Below are 17,327 nucleotides of genomic sequence, written 5' to 3' on the forward strand. Positions count from 1 at the left end.
AAGTCACAAGTTTAGCCAATGCAGAGCCTTCTTTTTCGCGCCCAATCAGGGCTATAAAAAGTGCTGGTTGGGTGCTCGTTTTGCCAAGTGTCTCTGGAGTGTCCAGGTGGTCATGTCCGGACGCGGGAAACAGGGCGGCAAGGCTCGCGCCAAGGCCAAGACGCGCTCGTCGCGGGCCGGGCTGCAGTTCCCGGTGGGCCGCGTGCACCGGCTGCTCCGCAAGGGCAACTACGCCGAGCGGGTGGGGGCCGGCGCGCCGGTGTACCTGGCGGCCGTGCTGGAGTACCTGACGGCCGAGATCCTGGAGCTGGCGGGCAACGCGGCCCGCGACAACAAGAAGACGCGCATCATCCCGCGCCACCTGCAGCTGGCCATCCGCAACGACGAGGAGCTCAACAAGCTGCTGGGCCGCGTGACCATCGCGCAGGGCGGCGTCCTGCCCAACATCCAGGCCGTGCTGCTGCCCAAGAAGACCGAGAGCCACCACAAGGCCAAGGGCAAATAAAGTTTGAATTCCCACATTTCAGCTTGAGATCAAAGGCTCTTTTCAGAGCCACCCACCATTTCTGTGGAAGAACTGAACACGCATTTTTCTGAACCCTGTAAGTTCGAGGAACCCAAAGTGAAAAGTCTCCTTTGGTTTGCCCAAGTTCCTTTTGACTGTGGTTTGCTCAATAAAGCCATTAAAATACCTTTTGGTCACCTCCCCACGAGCACAGTGTTCTGGGTAATTAAAAACAAGTTTCTCTTCCAGCAACTACTCTAAATATTAAGCCTATTTTGTCCTCCAGCCCCCACCCCGAGTCTTACTAGCAGAACCTGATGGTCCACTGGTCAATTAAAGCGTCCTAACACTTTCAGAACTATTTGAAAAAGCTCTAAGTGTTGACCGCTGAATCTCACCACTCCACACCCTGGTTAAATTTAGCATACAATTTAGGAGTTAATCCAAAAAGGCACTTGATTCCATCAAAATCGGTTAGTGAAGGTGTCAGATAACACTCACTGATAACCTGGACTGACAGCCAGCTCCCCCTCTCCACACCACATAGGGCAGTTTGGTTGTTCCAAAGAGCCACTGTCTTAGTGTAAAACCTTCTTTATTCCAGGTCTTGGTACTATCATTAAAAGCAGATATAAATGATGCAGTCACGAAGCGGAACTTATTTAAAATGAGACTAACGAATACATTATTCTGGTGTAATTCCCGCTCCCCCACCCCCCGCCATATTTGAAAAGGGGAAGAAGCTGAAATAAAAATGCATTTTTATAGAGATAATTTAGGCGCTGACTTCCACAAATTCCAGGTCCGATTCTGTTTCACTGGTGGAATCTTAACGTTTTGGTTGAAAACAGTAAACTTAGGATGGAGTACAGCAATGATTTTGTTCCTGTAATAGGAAATAAAATCAGTAGCATGGAAAACAAAACGGTTTCAGAGATTTTAGGACTCAGATGAGGATTGAAGGAAAAACCAATCAGGTTACTCCCGCGACAGTCCTGGCCAATCAGGATCGTATCATCAGTATAAAGTCTGGTCCCGGCGCGGACTTCAGTCGCTGGTTTTCGCAGCGCGAGCGTCACTGTCATGGCTCGCACGAAGCAGACGGCGCGCAAGTCGACGGGCGGCAAGGCCCCGCGCAAGCAGCTGGCCACCAAGGCGGCCCGCAAGAGCGCGCCGGCCACCGGCGGCGTCAAGAAGCCGCACCGCTACCGGCCCGGCACGGTGGCCCTGCGCGAGATCCGCCGCTACCAGAAGTCCACCGAGCTGCTCATCCGCAAGCTGCCGTTCCAGCGGCTGGTGCGCGAGATCGCGCAGGACTTCAAGACCGACCTGCGCTTCCAGAGCTCGGCCGTGATGGCGCTGCAGGAGGCGTGCGAGGCCTACCTGGTGGGGCTCTTCGAGGACACCAACCTGTGCGCCATCCACGCCAAGCGCGTCACCATCATGCCCAAGGACATCCAGCTGGCGCGCCGCATCCGCGGGGAGCGGGCGTAAACTCCTCCCGAAGCTGGTCCGGCCGCCCTCGCTTCCTCCCCCCTCCCCCAAAGGCTCTTTTCAGAGCCACTTCTGTTTTCACGGAGAGAAGCTGTGTACTCCGGCCTGCTACTGACTTAAAAGTACAGACGTCGTGGAAGAGAGCAGGGAAGTGGGGTCGGCGTACCGCAGTTTTTCTCCAGCAGCTAGTGTCGCTTCGCCTTATGCTAAGTACGTTTAGTGGCGGAGGCCTTTGCGTACTGGGTTCGTCTTCTATTAAATCCTTTAGAAAGCTGTTCCTTAATGACGCTTTATCTAAAAAGACTGCAGAGACCAAGTTACCGTTTGATCCTTTAAGTACTCCAGATGTAAAAATAGAAAACCTTCAAGAAAGGAACTTTGCCACCAAGTAAAGCAAGATTCAGCATAGATACGGTACCTCCCGCCCCATCTACAATCCGGGAGTGGAGTTCGGTGCAACTTCGGTGTATCCACTGCACGCGGGAGGACAACTTACTTGCACGTTGAAGTTCTTCCGTGGAGTTGAAAGGTTTGAGTTGTCCAGGTTCCCAGGTCGTGGCGGGTGCCGCCAGGTTAAAATCGGGCACTGCTAGTGTTTTGCCTAGAACCTAGCAGGCGTGCAGGCCTCACGTTTTCTTACCGATATTCCATTCCCTTTATACAACTCCAAAAAAGCAAAAAGCCGGAATTTGGCTGAGGCCGTAGCTCTGTTTGCCAAACAAATGAGCTTCGTGTTCAGACCATTCTCATGGCGTTTCTCATTGCTTAGCACAAACATCTGGTAACTATAGGATAAAGCTCAGGAATGTTTACTCTCCTCCACACACATGCTAAGAAAAGATACTCTAAGTTCAGCGCATTGGCCCTCTGGTCCTCCTCTGCCAGCTTCTGGGGGCCTGGCACCGGAGGCCCGGAGGCCAACCACCCCACTCTTCTCTCCCCATAAAACATACATGTCATGAGGCCAGAGTCTTTTCTGTTTACTGTCCTATCCCTGGAATAGTAAAAGCCTGATACACGGCAGGTGCTAATTAAATCCTCGTTGGACGAATGTATTGCTGATTTTGCTGTCTTTTCCACCCAAGATAGCTCCATTCAGCCCTAGGCGGTTACCGTGCTCACCGCCACCGGCATTGCACCTGTCATCCTGCGCGTAATCTCCGCTATTGTGATTCCCACGGTGCGTAGAGAAAATACTGACAGCTATAGAAAGCTTGACAGTGTCCAAAGTATGTTTGCATATCTTTTTGGATGTGAACCTGACTGTAGCTGGGGTGTGGACAGGGCCTATCACTAACTACTGCTTCACTAGCTCTAGAAACGTTTATCTTTTCCACAAGTACCCAAGTATTAGGGGGCAAAGCTGGTAGATCTGTTTAAGAGTCTTTCAATAAACCCTAGGATGGAAGATCTGGATAAGCCTCCAATGGCTGTAGGAAAATAAAGAATTAATTTTTAAAAAAGAAAAGCAAAGCTAGGGGCAGGAAAGCCTATTTTCCTTTAGGCAAAAAGGCTCAGGGCAGAAGTCAGGTTGTTTTGGTATCTTCCAGGTCCTCCGACAGGACACCTGCTGGGATCGGAGGGTGGGGGTGTCTATGGAAGAGTGTCTATGGAACAGTGAGGAATATTCTGTTGGAAGGCTAAGTTTGGGCATAGAAAAGGTGGTTTTAGGACACGTTCAAAAATTCTTTGATACTCTTACCTTCAAAAAATGGAGCCTAATTCCTCTCCCCTTGAGTTTGGACTGGATTTGGTTAGGGACTGGCTTCTAGTGAATGGGATAAAGCAAAGGCATGAAGCCAAAGTAGTGGGGAGCTATTTGGAGACGAGGTCACAGAAGGTCCTGTCCTCCTTGCTCTCTCTCCCGTCACTTGCCCTGGGGGACCCTGGCTGCCGTGTTGGGAGGACATGCAGGCAGCCCACGAAACTGACGCCTTCTCCAACATTCCATGAACAACGCCCAGCAGCCACGGGAGCCCCAGCCATCTCCGGCCCCAGTCAAGCCTCAAGTGACCATGGCCCCTGTGGACAGCTTGACTCTTCTTGAGAGACCCTGAACCAGACCACCCAGCGAAACCAGTTTTCTGACCTCCAGAAACTGTGTGAAATAATACATTTTTTGTTAAGTTTTGGGGGTAATTCATTACACAACAGTGAATAACCAATGCATTGGGGAAAAAAAAAAACCCAGAAGAGTTAGTGGTCACCCAATGGACTCCATCAGTCTAGACGAGATGACCACACCCCACAGCTCTGCGCCATAGCCACTGCCCCGTTGGCAGCAGGATTTTCTTTTGCTGTTGTCCAGAGAGGCTGGAGACCAGCTTTGTGCCCCAAAAGATTCAGAAGGAAGATGAAGTCTTTGGTTCCTCAGGTAGGGCTGCTTTGAAGGTATGTACCTGGTATGGTCACCTCCAGCTGCAGACTTTAGAGGGCATGGGAAGTGTGGTGTTCATGCAGGCTGGGCTAGAGACTACAGCTGAGTCCTTTCTCGCTCTCAGCAGCGCTTTCTCTCTCTCTTTTTGGAAATTTACCTGTTGAAGGTACTCTCTCTCTTTTAAATTTACTTATTTACTTAAGTGATCTCTACACCCAACGTGGAGCTTGAACTCATGACCCGGAGATCAGAAGTTGCACGCTCCAGACTCAGCCAGCCAGGCGCCCCCAGAAGTACCATTTCTAATGGTCAGATATACTTGTTAAATAAACCATTACAAATCATTATTCTGTGACTCTCCTTTTCCCAGCTCCCACACCAGTATAGACTAGCAAACATGTAGATTATAAGTTATTTTAAATTTTTTTGTTAATGTTTTATTTATTTTCGAGAGAGACACAGAGAGACAGAGCATGAGTCGGGGAGGGGCAGAGAGAGAGGGAGACACAGAATCCGAAGCAGGCTCCGGGCTGTGAGCTGTCAGCAAAGAGCCCGATGCTGGGCTCGAACCCACGAACCGGGAGATCATGACCTGCGCCAAAGTCGAACACTTAACTGAGCCACCCAGATGCCCAGATTAGAAGTTATTTTAGATGGCGTTTTCCTTAATGATGAAATGGACCCTTGCTTTCAAGAGATTGCTTTAAAGATAAATGTGGTAATATATGAGACTGTAGGAGAGTACCCACCCCGCCCTCCAGAGGAGATGTTAAGTGCACAGTAAGACCCAGTAAACCTAATTTCATCTAGAATTCCTAGTGTGGTGTGTCTCTTGTAACACTGAGGAAATAAACCCAAATCCTCTTATAAGATTACATGCAGGAGTCGGTCACTATTGTCATTGGTTGATATTTGGAAAACAATCTAATTTGATCAGGAATACTCAGCAACTCGTAAAAAGGATTTCACTTCTGCTAGTGGCCAATCTTATTTCTTTGAAGATTCTTATTTCTTTGAAGTTTCTGTCTCACAAGGTGGGATTCTCCAAACTTGTCTTCCAATTCCGGGTAGTACTTGTTCCCCGGGAACACCAGTGTTTAGGAGGCAGGGGAGATGCTGAGATAATTAGATGAGAACAGACGGTTTTAGAACTGCCCACAGGCTCTCCAGAGGGGAGAAGCCCTGAGAGGCCATCAAGCAGGGAAGCAAGCAAAGTCACCAAGAATTCATTATGTATATTTTTTAAAGTTTATTTATTTTGAGAGACAGCACAAGCAGGGGAGGAACAGATTGGGGGAGAGAATCCCAAGCAGGAACCCCACTGTCAGCGCAGAGCCTGATGCAGGGGCTTGAAGTCACAAAACGTGTGATCATGACCTGAACTGAAACCAAGAGTCCGATGCTCAACTGACTGAGCCACCCAGGCACCCGGCCAAAGATTCTTCACGAAGGAAGCATGGGGGGTGCTCACTCTGCAGCGGGCTATGCTGCCGGAAGTGTCCCCCACTGACACGGTTCTCATTATGAAAGAGATTCTTAAGTGTAAAAAATGCATTTCTAAGTATATCTCTACCAGTAATAAGGTTTCTTATCTGGATAAGATTAGAAATAATGTATTTCTGAGATGGAAACTGGTACCAAGTGCACTTAAAAATTTTCACCTACATAAATGGCCTGAAACAGGGTTTAGAGGAATGATAGTTCTGTGGAAGAAAATACGCCTTGAGTATATTAGTTTATTGCCTATCTTATAGAAAAAAAAATCTGACTTTAAATGGAGACAGTTGAATAGCTAACAATTATATGAAGAATTTTTGTACTTCACTAGGTAATCAGATAAATGCAAGTTAAAATAATGAAATACTGGGTAAAAATCACACGTGGCATGCGAGGTGGAGAAACTTACTTTCCTGTGGCGGTTTTGCTGATGGTGGTTTTACGCAATACATTTTGAACAATTATCTAATTTACTTCGTAGAACTGGGTATGCCCAGGTCTATGCCCAAAGGAAATTCTCCTACAGACCCATAAAAGGACATATCGCGAATATTCATCAAACTGCTATTTGTGAAAGCAAAAGCGTAGAGACAAATTAAGGGCATAAAGAAGGAAAATATAGTGGCTGCATTCCAAGAAGTGCTCTTTCTTCTAAGATCAAGAAACAAGTAAATGGCAAAAACAAAAGTGAGAGACTAAAGAAAAATACCACAAGGGGCGCCTGGGTGGCGCAGTCGGTTAAGCGTCCGACTTCAGCCAGGTCACATCTCGCGGTCCGTGAGTTCGAGCCCCGCGTCGGGCTCTGGGCTGATGGCTCAGAGCCTGGAGCCTGTTTCCGATTCTGTGTCTCCCTCTCTCTCTGCCCCTCCCCCGTTCATGCTCTGTCTCTCTCTGTCCCAAAAATAAATAAAAAACGTTGAAAAAAAAAATTAAAAAAAAAAAAAAAAAAAAAGAAAAATACCACAAAACAAAAGACCCCCCCTCCCCCCCCCCGCCGTTCCGGAACCAGCCAAGGCATGCCCAGTTGTGGTCTGACGTAAAGGCGGGAACCAATCAAGTTCGGCGGAGTGTTCAAATTTAAATGTCAACCAATATCAGCTCTGTAACCATGGAAAGCCTCTAACTTCCCCTTAACTTGTTTGGGCCTGTCTATAAAAATGCTGTAAAAACCTCGCTCGGGCCTCTTAGCGTCACCGGCAACGAGTGCGCGGAGGTCCGGGTTCGAACCTGCAATAAACCCTTGCCGCTTGGCTTTGACTCTGGACTCTGGTGGTTTGTTCTCGGGGGTCACCCGAATTTGGGCATATCATTTGGGGGCTCCTCCGGGATACCCCCAAGCCCACCAGACCCCAAGTCAACGGGTCGTCCCTGAGACCGATCGGTAAGTGAGCCGGCTCTGTTCGTTTCTGGCTCTCTCCCGCGCGGAATCTGTATCGGTGACTGACACAGCCCTGGCGGACGCGCTATAGGGCAGTCGGTCGGGTCCAGTAGGAGACGTCCACTGGCACCCGTCTGGAGCACCTTTTTGGGCCCATCGGAATTCTTCTGTCCGGGTTACGAACACCCGAAACGCACTAGCGATCTAAGTGTTGTGTTCTTTATTCTATAACCTTTAAGTGTTGAACCCCTTCTCTTCCACAGGTGACCTGGCCTGGCGCAACCAGAAATCCTCATAACTTTACTGTTTCTCCTTTTAATCCTTTTCTCCACCTCCGGGATACAGACGGGCCAATCTCAAAGCACTCCTCTTTCTCTCCTTGTTGCTAACTTCAGGGATGTTAGAAGCAGAGGGCAGAATTTGAGTCTAGACATCCGGAGGGGAAAATTAACCCTCTGCCGCTCCGAATGGCCAACCTGCGGCGTTGGATGACCAACCGAAGGAACTTTCTGCCTCCCTATAATTGCTAAGGTGAAGTCAAAGATTTTTCTACCGGGTCGCGAGGGACACCCGGATCAGATTCCCTTACGTTCTAGTATGGCAAGATTTGGTGGAAAATCCACCCCCCGGTTGGCCCCCTTCCTGTCCTCAGGAACGTGGAAGGTCCTTGCCATGCGGACTGCAGATCCCCCAAAACCAAAGACGCCATCCGCGCCCTTGTATCCCGTATTGCCCGATAGTCTGGACCTACTATCCCTAGACCCTCCACCCTATCATCCCCCTCCCCTCGTACCCCAGGCCCTGCCCGCAGCAGCCGCCCTGCTAGTTGCCCCCCTAGGGGAACCGGGAGGACGGGAAGCGGCAGCCGCGCCGGAACCAGGAGGACGGGAGGCTATAGCTGCGCCGGGCCCCATCGAAAACGAAACCGACCGCGAGGGGCCAGCCGGCCGAACCCGCGGGCGCACCCAGCGTGAGCCAAACCCTCGCCTCCCCGACTCCACCGTGGCCCTACCCCTGCGGGAAGTAGGACCCCCAGATGAAACAGGCAACCCCCGACTCCAGTATTGGCCCTTTTCCACCAGTGACCTTTACAACTGGAAAACACAGAACGCTCGATTCTCTGATGACCCTAAAGACCTAATAGCTCTTTTAGACAGTGTCATGTTCACCCACCAGCCCACCTGGGACGACTGACGGCAGCTCCTCCGCATCCTGTTCACTACAGAGGAGCGAGAGAGGATCCAATCAGAAGCGAGAAAGCTGGTTCCCGGAGACGACGGTCAGCCGACATCTAACCCTGACCTCATTAATGCGGCTTTCCCCCTAACCAGACCTCCACAGGACGAATGGGTCTACAACGCGGCAGAAGGTAGGGGAAGGCTACTCATTTATCGCCAGACTCTGATGGCGGGTCTCCGGGCTGCAGCTCGCAAGCCCACCAATGTGGCTAAGGTATATTCGGTCGTACAGGGAAAGACAAGAGAGTCCAGCTGCTTACTTAGACTAATGGAAGCCTTTAGACAGTTTACCCCCATGGATCCAGAAGTCCCTGAGAACCAGGCCGCTGTCGTTACGTCCTTTGTAAACCAAGCAGCTCCTGACATTAAAAAAAAAACAAAACTCCAAAGGCTAGAGGATTTAGAAGGTAAACAGATCCAGGATCTGCTCCGTATAGCACAACGGGTCTACAACAACAGGGACGCCCCAGAAGAGAGACCGACCCCAAAGCTCAGGACAGGTAGAAAGAATGAACAGAACATTAAAAGAGACCCTAACCAAATTGACCATGGAGACTGGCGCTAATTGGGTGGTCCTTCTCCCCTACGCTCTGTTCAGGGTGCGTAATTCCCCATACAAACTGGGACTCACCCTATGAAATAATACATGGTAGACCACCCCCCATCATCCCTAACCTAAAAGATAACCTTGTCAAAACTGAGAACGATAATGGTCTTGAACTCTTGTTCTCCCTACAAGCCTTGCAGAGGGTCCATGAAGATGTATGGCCCAAATTAAAAGAACTTTATGAGACTGGACCCCCGCCTATTCCTCATCAATTCTGCCCCGGGGATTGGGTCCTCGTCAAACGTCATCGGCAGGGGACTCTGGAACCCAGGTGGAAAGGACCCTTCCAGGTCATCCTGACTAGCCGACTGCCATCAAAGTAGACGGAATCGCCACCTGGATCCATTGCACCCACGCCAAACCGGTGGACCCGTTCTCAGACCTCATCGGACCCTCAAAGACAACCTGGACTGTTGACCGGACTAAGGACAGTCCTTTAAAATTGACCCTACGCCGCCAACGGACTGAGCCGTAACTATGGTACTTGCCCTCCTCTTGATTGTTCTGCAAATTCTGTCTGTAGATCCAAATCCCCGCAACCCCTATAATTTGACCTGGGAAATTACTAACTTAGAGACTCATGAAATCTACAACAAAACCCTAGGAACTGCCCCATTAAATACCTGGTGGCCAGATTTATATTTCAATTTAGAAAAAGTTAGTCCATTAGAAGAAATGGAAGGAGGTAAATGGAGGCAGCTGCAAAGGAGGGTGTCAATAAGTAGAAATGGATTTTATGCATGTCCGGGATTTAGGACAGGGGTGATGAAGCAGACATGTGGAGGGATCGAAACCCTCTACTGCGCAGCCTGGAGTTGTGTCACCTCCAGTGATGGCGAATGGAAGTGGGAAGTAAAACCCCAATTTATTGAAATGTCCTATGTCCAACCATGTACCCACACCAGGTATGATGAGAACTGTAACCTTATTCGTGTAAGATTTACAGAGGAGGGGAAAAAGGACAGGCGGTGGGTCTCAGGACTCACTTGGGGACTCTACTTATATCAATATCCCCTCTTTGGGACTGCCATTCAAATAAAATTAAAAGTCTCCCCTCTTGTACAACCAGTGGGGCCAAATCAGGTATTAGGGGAAAAAAAGAGATAAGCCTATCCCCGGGCAGATCTCCACTACTCCCTCCAGCAGGACCCCCATCCTTACCCCAGGAGTAAAAGCACAAGCTGTCCGAGAAAATCAGAACCCAGAAGGCATAGACTCCCTATGGAAATTGCTAACAGCAGCATATGAGGCCTTAAACCGGTCGGACCCTGAGGCGACAAGGGCCTGCTGGTTATGTTATGATATAAAACCCCCTTCTACGAAGCCGTAGGTCTAGCTGCCCCTTTTTCACAATCAGGAGAAGAGTCCCCAGCAGCTTGCAAGTGGAATCGAAAGAGCCCCGGCCTCACACTGCAAGCGGTCACTGGCAATGGGACTTGTCTAGGAAAGGTCCCCTCTAGCCATATCCAGCTCTGTGCCCCGACTAATTACTCTATAAATGAATCTAAATGGATAATTCCAGCTCCTGAAGGTTGGTGGGTTTGTTCTAAGACAGGGCTCACCCCATGTGTTAGCAGGAATGTCTTTAATTTGTCAACAGAATATTGTATCATGGTATTAGTGTTTCCAAAGGTTATTTACCACCAAGAAAATGTCGTATATGACCTGTGGACAGAAGGGACGGAAGCAAGAGAGTCAATAAGAACAAAACGGCAACCCTTTACGGCCATAACTTTGTCCACCTTATTTGGCCTCGGTACCATAGGGGCAGGAACAGGGATCTCATCACTAGCCATCCAGCACCGGGGGTTCAACAGCCTAAGGGCAGCCATTGATGAAGATACAACCAGAGTTGAGGACTCAATCTCGCACCTCGAAAAATCTCTGACCTCCCTTTCTGAAGTAGTCCTACAGAACCGAAGGGGGCTAGATCTAGTGTTCCTCCAACAAGGAGGTTTATGTGCAGCCTTAAGAGAAGAATGTTGTTTTTATGCTGACCACACCGGAGTAGTCCGAGAGTCCGTGGCTAAAGTTAGAGAAGGCCTGGCCAAACGGAGGCGTGGGCGAGAACAACAAGGCTGGTTTGAGTCTTGGTTCAATCAGTCCCCATGGCTAGCCACCCTGCTTTCAGCTCTAGCTGGGCCCCTTATACTCCTCCTTCTCCTCACCTTCGGGCCTTCCTTTATTAATAAACTAGTTGCCATTATCAAAGACCGGGTTAACACGGTCCAACTGATGGTCCTTAGGACCCAATACCAACCTATCGTTAATGAAACATTTGAATCAGACACATAAGACCCAAGATTGGCTCTTGAGGCACCAAAGAAAGGGGGGAATGAGAGACTAAAGAAAGATACCAGGTGTACCCATAACCACAAAACAAAAGACCCCCCCCCCCCCCAGCCGCCGTTCCTGGAACTAGCCAAGGCATGGCCAGTTGTGGTCTGACCTAAAGGTGGGAACCAATCAAGTTCTGTGTTCAAATTTAAATGTCAACCAATAACAGCTCTGTAACCATGGAAAGCCTCTAACTTCCCCTTAACTTGTTTGGGCCTGTCTATAAAAATGCTGTAAAAACCTCGCTCGGGCCTCTTAGCGTCACCGGCAACAAGTGCGCGGAGGTCCGGGTTCGAACCTGCAATAAACGACCCTTGCCACTTGGCTTTGACTCTGGACTCTGGTGGTTTGTTCTCGGGGGGTCACCCGAATTTGGGCATATCAAAAAGCTGAACCAAACGCTCATCCCTGCTCATCCTCATTCAGTTCATACCTGGACTCTTGGGCCATGATCTCCAACAGAATTTTCTGGGTTTACTCACAAATGACCTGGAATAACCACCAAAACCAAAGGCACCATTTCTGAGTCCTTTCCCCCCCCCCCCCCCCCCCGCTTTCTTCTTTATTTATTTAAATTCTAGTTAGTTAACATACAGTGTAGTCTCGGCTTCAGGAGTAGAACCCAGTGATTCATCTCTTACAATGACATGCAGGGCTCATCACAAGTGCCCTCCTCAACGCCCATCCCCCAGCTACCCCCTCTCCTCCCCTCCCCTCCAGCTTGTTCTTGGTATTTAAGAGTCTCTCACAGTTTGCCTCCTATTTTTATCTCACGTTTCCTTCCCTTCCCCTACGTTCATCTGAATCTTGAGTACGTTTTAAACTTGATTTACAGGACACCAGTGTCTTGGTCTGTTCCGGCTGCCAGGACAGAACACCATACGCTGCGTGGCTTACAAACAACGGAAATTTATTTCCCAGAGTTCGGGAGGCTGCGAAGTCAAAGACAAAGGCTTTGGTCAAATTCAGTGTGTACTGATGGGGCGCCTGGGTGGCGCAGTCGGTTAAGGGTCCGACTTCAGCCAGGTCACGATCTCGCGGTCCGTGAGTTCGAGCCCCGCGTCAGGCTCTGGGCTGATGGCTCAGAGCCTGGAGCCTGTTTCCGATTCTGTGTCTCCCTCTCTCTCTGCCCCTCCCCCGTTCACGCTCTGTCTCTCTCTGTCCCAAAAATAAATAAACGTTGAAGGAAAAAAAAAATTTTTTTTATAAAAAAATTCAGTGTGTACTGAGAAGTTACTTCCTGGTTCACAGACGGTCATGTCACTGGGTCCTCACACCGTGGGAGACAACAGTGGATCACTGGGGTCTCTCTTACAGAGGCACTAACAGCATCCGGGAGGCCTCTGCACTTAGGACTTCAGCGCCTGTCAGTATCCCCACTTCCAAGGCCCATCACATTAGGGTTCAGGTTTCAACGTTATGAATTCTGAATGGACACACACATTCAGTCTACAGCAACCAATTCATTTTCGAAGAGTAGAAGCTTAGGAACTGCGTTCTTGGCCTCTCCCCCTTCTTTGGAAGCCAGGATGGCTAAGGGGGCCTCTACACCAGGGCCCTCAGCTTCACTGTGGTTTTTATGTTCTCAGTAGCCAACCCTGGAGATATTAGTAAGGTAAGATGAACAGCATTTCCCGGCAATGTTGTCGGATAGATTTCAGGCATGAAAATTAGCTAAATTAAGAGAAGCTTAGAAAACAATATAAAGACCATCATGGATCACGTGATAGTAAGAAATTGCAGAAACAAGGTAGGACATTCGATAAAATGAGGCAATGTCAGGCATGAAATGCCTCCTATGTTGGAGAATACACTTGAGTCTTTAGAGTTTCAGAACAAAGCAAGAGTTGCCACTGATTAGTGAGTTTTGAAAATCACTTTTCTAGCCATTAACGGACAAGAATATGACACAATGACCCTAGGAAAGAGGACAGGTAAGATGAAGAGAGGAAGAGGCCGAAGTAGGGAGCAGTGCATCCCGCTTCAATTACCCCCCCCCCCCGCTTTTTTTAGGTTTATTTACTGATGGGGGTGGGGGGACAGAGAGAGAGGGAGAGAGAATCCCAAGCAGGCTCCACAGGGTCAGCAGAGCCCGACGTGGGGCTGGAACCCACGAACTGTTAGATCAAGACCTGAACCAAAGTCTGGCATTTAACCAACTGAGCCACCTAGACTAGGCGCCCCCTTCCACTGGTCTTACCAGCACATGGAAGGAGTTAGAAGCTGAAGAAAGCTTTACAGATGCCAGCGGCGGTGGTGGGTGCTCTGAGGCGAGGGCAAGAAAAGGAAACTTCTTGCTTCCAGGTCTCACAGTTAAGATTCTGAGCTGGTGAAAGGCTGCTCTGTGTGGAAGTAAGATACTACCAAAGTGGGAGAAAGGACTTGAGAGCCTAAGTTCATGGAGTGGAAAAGACTCCAAAAAGTTGGTGGCGTTTTGGACCGGTATGTCTGTGTGCACGTATAAGTGAGTGTGCAAGCATGTGGGGGACAGGAGAAATGAGATTTGGGAGAGGGAGTAATGACTAGTAGGGAAGCTAACTTTGAGTGGAAAACAGCAACAAAAAAGTCAAAGATAAGGAAAACAATCTCCCAGCCACTTCCAAAGCCTTAACCAGAACAAACAAAACAAAATCAGGCGGCAAGGAAATAAGGATGTGCAAATTAAATTGAAAACACGACAATATTGAAAAGGATTGAGCCAAACACTTGGAACTAATAATATTAAAAAATTGTCAACCAAGGAGGTGTGGATCGGCAAACAACTTTCGCCTCATTAAGGGGCAAGGGCCTTAATTAGGCCTTTTAAGGGCCTTAATTTTGCCTAATTAAGGGCCTAATTAAGTTTCACAGAACTTAAAACATTGTCAATATTTCTCTTGGAAAATACTATCTCTCCTAATGTGTGTGTGTGTGTGGGGGGGGGAATCCCTGCATGTATCCCAATTATTCACCAAGAAATTATTGGACAGCTCATGTCAATTAGCATAATTACATGCCGAGACACAAAATAGAATTTTAATAGTATTTAATTGAAAGGAAGTGAGAACCTTAAGCTCTTAAAATATTGGGGACTTTTTTAATTCTCTTCTCCCCCTTGCATGCAGGGAACAGACTGCTAGCAGATGTAGCTAAAAAATCTGCAGGCCCGTCTGTTTGCTCCCTCCATGCCAGGGGGAGAAGAGAATGAAGAGTCTTGCATTTAACAGGGAGTTACACCTTCGGGAAACAGAGACCGTGAATGTTTCAGGACAGAGCACTGGCAATGCAATCAAATCAAATTACACGCCTTTCAAGGTATGTTACCTTCACCAAAGGAACACTCATAACTTTTCTGTGCTGCAAGACTTGTCTTGAAAAGACTGGTCTCCAAATAATATTTCCAAGAACAGCTGGTATATATTGAAGCCGAATGTGGCCCGTTTCTCTGTAGGTGCAGGGGAAAGAGTGCCCTTATTCATCAGCAGATACACCTTTTACTTCCTCAAGGTTAAGCACGCAGATTCCATTTTTACACAGGGATGGAAAAAGAGGCGGGACTCGACGCTCAGTAAGAAATGTTCACGAATACAACACAGGCAAGTAGTGTTTTTAACTTACGGGAAGTACAGTTTAGGATACACCCAGTGGCTGATTCCTGGAATAAAATTAGGTATTTGTTCAAGGAGTAAATAATCACACGCTTTTGAAATAGGAAGTGTAAACCTAACAGAGGCTGGGGGAAAGAGAAGCGTGGGTGTGGACGGGCAGGTTTCCAGGGAGAAACGATTCATTATCTGGGAGACAAGCCAGCGCCCGAGAGAGGCCGTTCCATACAGCCCGATCAGGGAAACCACCACAGCGCCGCCTTTCCAAGGTTTTTTCCCTGGAATAAAGTCTTCCCTAGTCTCTTCATTCTGCCTTTTGTTTGTAAATGAAAGGCAGAGGGTTTCTGGGTGCAGTCGGTTTCCCAGTTCATCAAAGGACTTGGTGGGGGAGGGGGAGCTTGGAAAAGCTTTGCCGCCTGCTCCTGCGCTCTGCAAGGCATGAGTAAAAGGTCACCTTCCTCAACAACTTAAGAAACCTAGTGTTTCCAACCCAGATGAAGAGAATAAGTCACTTCCCCCAAAATATGTGGCAGCGAAGGGGAAGGGAAAGAAGACAATAAGTAATACGTAAAGAAAGGAAACGGGGAGGTAAAAACCGCACCTTGACCTGTAGCCAGGAGGCGCTGACGCGGGCCGCCCGACGGGTCACGGAGAGAGGACCCGGCGCCCGACGCGGTTTCACGAACGCCCCCAAATGCCTGCAATCGCAGCTCAGGAGAGTTCCACGCGAGCTCAGCTGCCCCGCCACGAGTCGCCACCTCGACCAGTGCTGAGCGACAGAAACAACAGCAAGACTTCACCCGGCCACCGAGGCCCGGGCAAGCGCACAGAACCGCAGGAACTTTCCATTAGGCGCCTTTTTTTAACCAAGGACTGTAAGCACCGCCCCTCGCATTGATGCTGAAAACTCGGGCTGGGCTCGGTCGGAGACCTCACCGGGCGGATACTGTGGGTCGGCGGTGTTCCCAAACAGGTCCGACAGAGGAGTATATAAACTCCTACCTCGGCGAGTAATAGTGTTTGTTCCGGAAACATGTCTGGACGCGGTAAGGGTGGGAAGGGCCTAGGCAAGGGGGGCGCCAAGCGCCACCGCAAGGTGCTGCGCGACAACATCCAGGGCATCACCAAGCCCGCCATCCGGCGGCTGGCCCGGCGCGGCGGCGTCAAGCGCATCTCCGGCCTCATCTACGAGGAGACCCGCGGGGTGCTCAAGGTGTTCCTGGAGAACGTGATCCGGGACGCCGTCACCTACACGGAGCACGCCAAGCGCAAGACGGTCACGGCCATGGACGTGGTGTACGCGCTCAAGCGCCAGGGCCGCACCCTCTACGGCTTCGGGGGCTGAGATGACCTTAAATCGTCGCACCTATTTGCCCAAAAGGCCCTTCTAAGGGCCACCCACGAAATCTGTTAAGGAGCTGTAGACCCCTTTATTGACTTAGCTGAGCGCCGTACCATGAGTGCCCTTAGCGTGGGTTAGGACCCATCAGACCTGAAACTAAACTGTGCCTGAAATATCCGCGCGTCTCTGCACTCGGCCCCCGGTGTGTCCACCACAAAGTGGCTAAACGTCCGGTCTTGCCGAGTCTATACTGTCAAAAGCAGGTTTGTACTGAAAGCCGAACTAACTTACCATACATCGTCCGAGGGGCAACAGGACGATCGTGGTAAACGGCGATTCTCTTCGTCTGGGAGTTCTGGCTTAGAACGCATTGCCAGGACGCGCAAACCACGTCAGTCCCGCCAATTGACTTCATTTAAAGTAGATGCATTTTTACCAGGAATGCAATCATGACGCTTTTTAAATTCGTGAAATGCACTTTGGGATTCTCAATACAACATGGTAAGGGATGCTCATGCAACCTAGAAGTTTTTTGAAAAGGCCGACATTTTCTTTGTGCATCATCACAGAGATCGGCGGGCGAGGCGGGAAGACGCTTCCGGTCCTCAATGGATTGAACCAAGTGAATTCTGGAGGCGGGGCGAGGCTGGGCGGGGCGGGCGCCTACTGTCCAATCAGGATTCGAGGGTCGCTATAAGTACTGGGACCCGTGTTCTTGATCCTGCAGTGCTGAGTAGCTAGCCCTAGTTGTCATGGCTCGCACGAAGCAGACGGCGCGCAAGTCGACGGGCGGCAAGGCCCCGCGCAAGCAGCTGGCCACCAAGGCGGCCCGCAAGAGCGCGCCGGCCACCGGCGGCGTCAAGAAGCCGCACCGCTACCGGCCCGGCACGGTGGCCCTGCGCGAGATCCGCCGCTACCAGAAGTCCACCGAGCTGCTCATCCGCAAGCTGCCGTTCCAGCGGCTGGTG

At 49.8% G+C, this 17,327-nt stretch overlaps 2 protein-coding genes across 2 annotated transcripts; both read left to right on the top strand.

Moving 5' to 3' along the window:
• Positions 1-112: 112 nt before the first annotated feature.
• On the top strand, positions 113-560 carry LOC115514807 (histone H2A type 1-E). Its single transcript, XM_030316994.1, has one exon. It carries the CDS (start codon positions 113-115, stop codon positions 503-505), a length of 393 nt encoding a protein of 130 aa, XP_030172854.1. The 3' UTR covers positions 506-560.
• Positions 561-16,047: 15,487 nt separating this feature from the next.
• LOC115514836 (histone H4) lies at positions 16,048-16,390 on the top strand. Its single transcript, XM_030317026.1, has one exon. The coding sequence runs from the start codon at positions 16,051-16,053 to the stop codon at positions 16,360-16,362; it is 312 nt and encodes a 103-aa protein (XP_030172886.1). The 5' UTR covers positions 16,048-16,050; the 3' UTR covers positions 16,363-16,390.
• The last annotated feature ends 937 nt before the right edge of the window (positions 16,391-17,327 follow it).

The sequence above is a fragment of the Lynx canadensis genome, chromosome B2 (assembly GCF_007474595.2).
Source record: "Lynx canadensis isolate LIC74 chromosome B2, mLynCan4.pri.v2, whole genome shotgun sequence".
NCBI lineage: Eukaryota > Metazoa > Chordata > Mammalia > Carnivora > Felidae > Lynx > Lynx canadensis.

What these genes read in the sequence shown, in the direction of transcription:
- LOC115514836 (XM_030317026.1), top strand. Translation starts at nt 16,051, where the DNA reads ATGTCTGGACGCGGTAAGGGTGGGAAGGGCCTAGGCAAGGGGGGCGCC.
- LOC115514807 (XM_030316994.1), top strand. Translation starts at nt 113, where the DNA reads ATGTCCGGACGCGGGAAACAGGGCGGCAAGGCTCGCGCCAAGGCCAAG.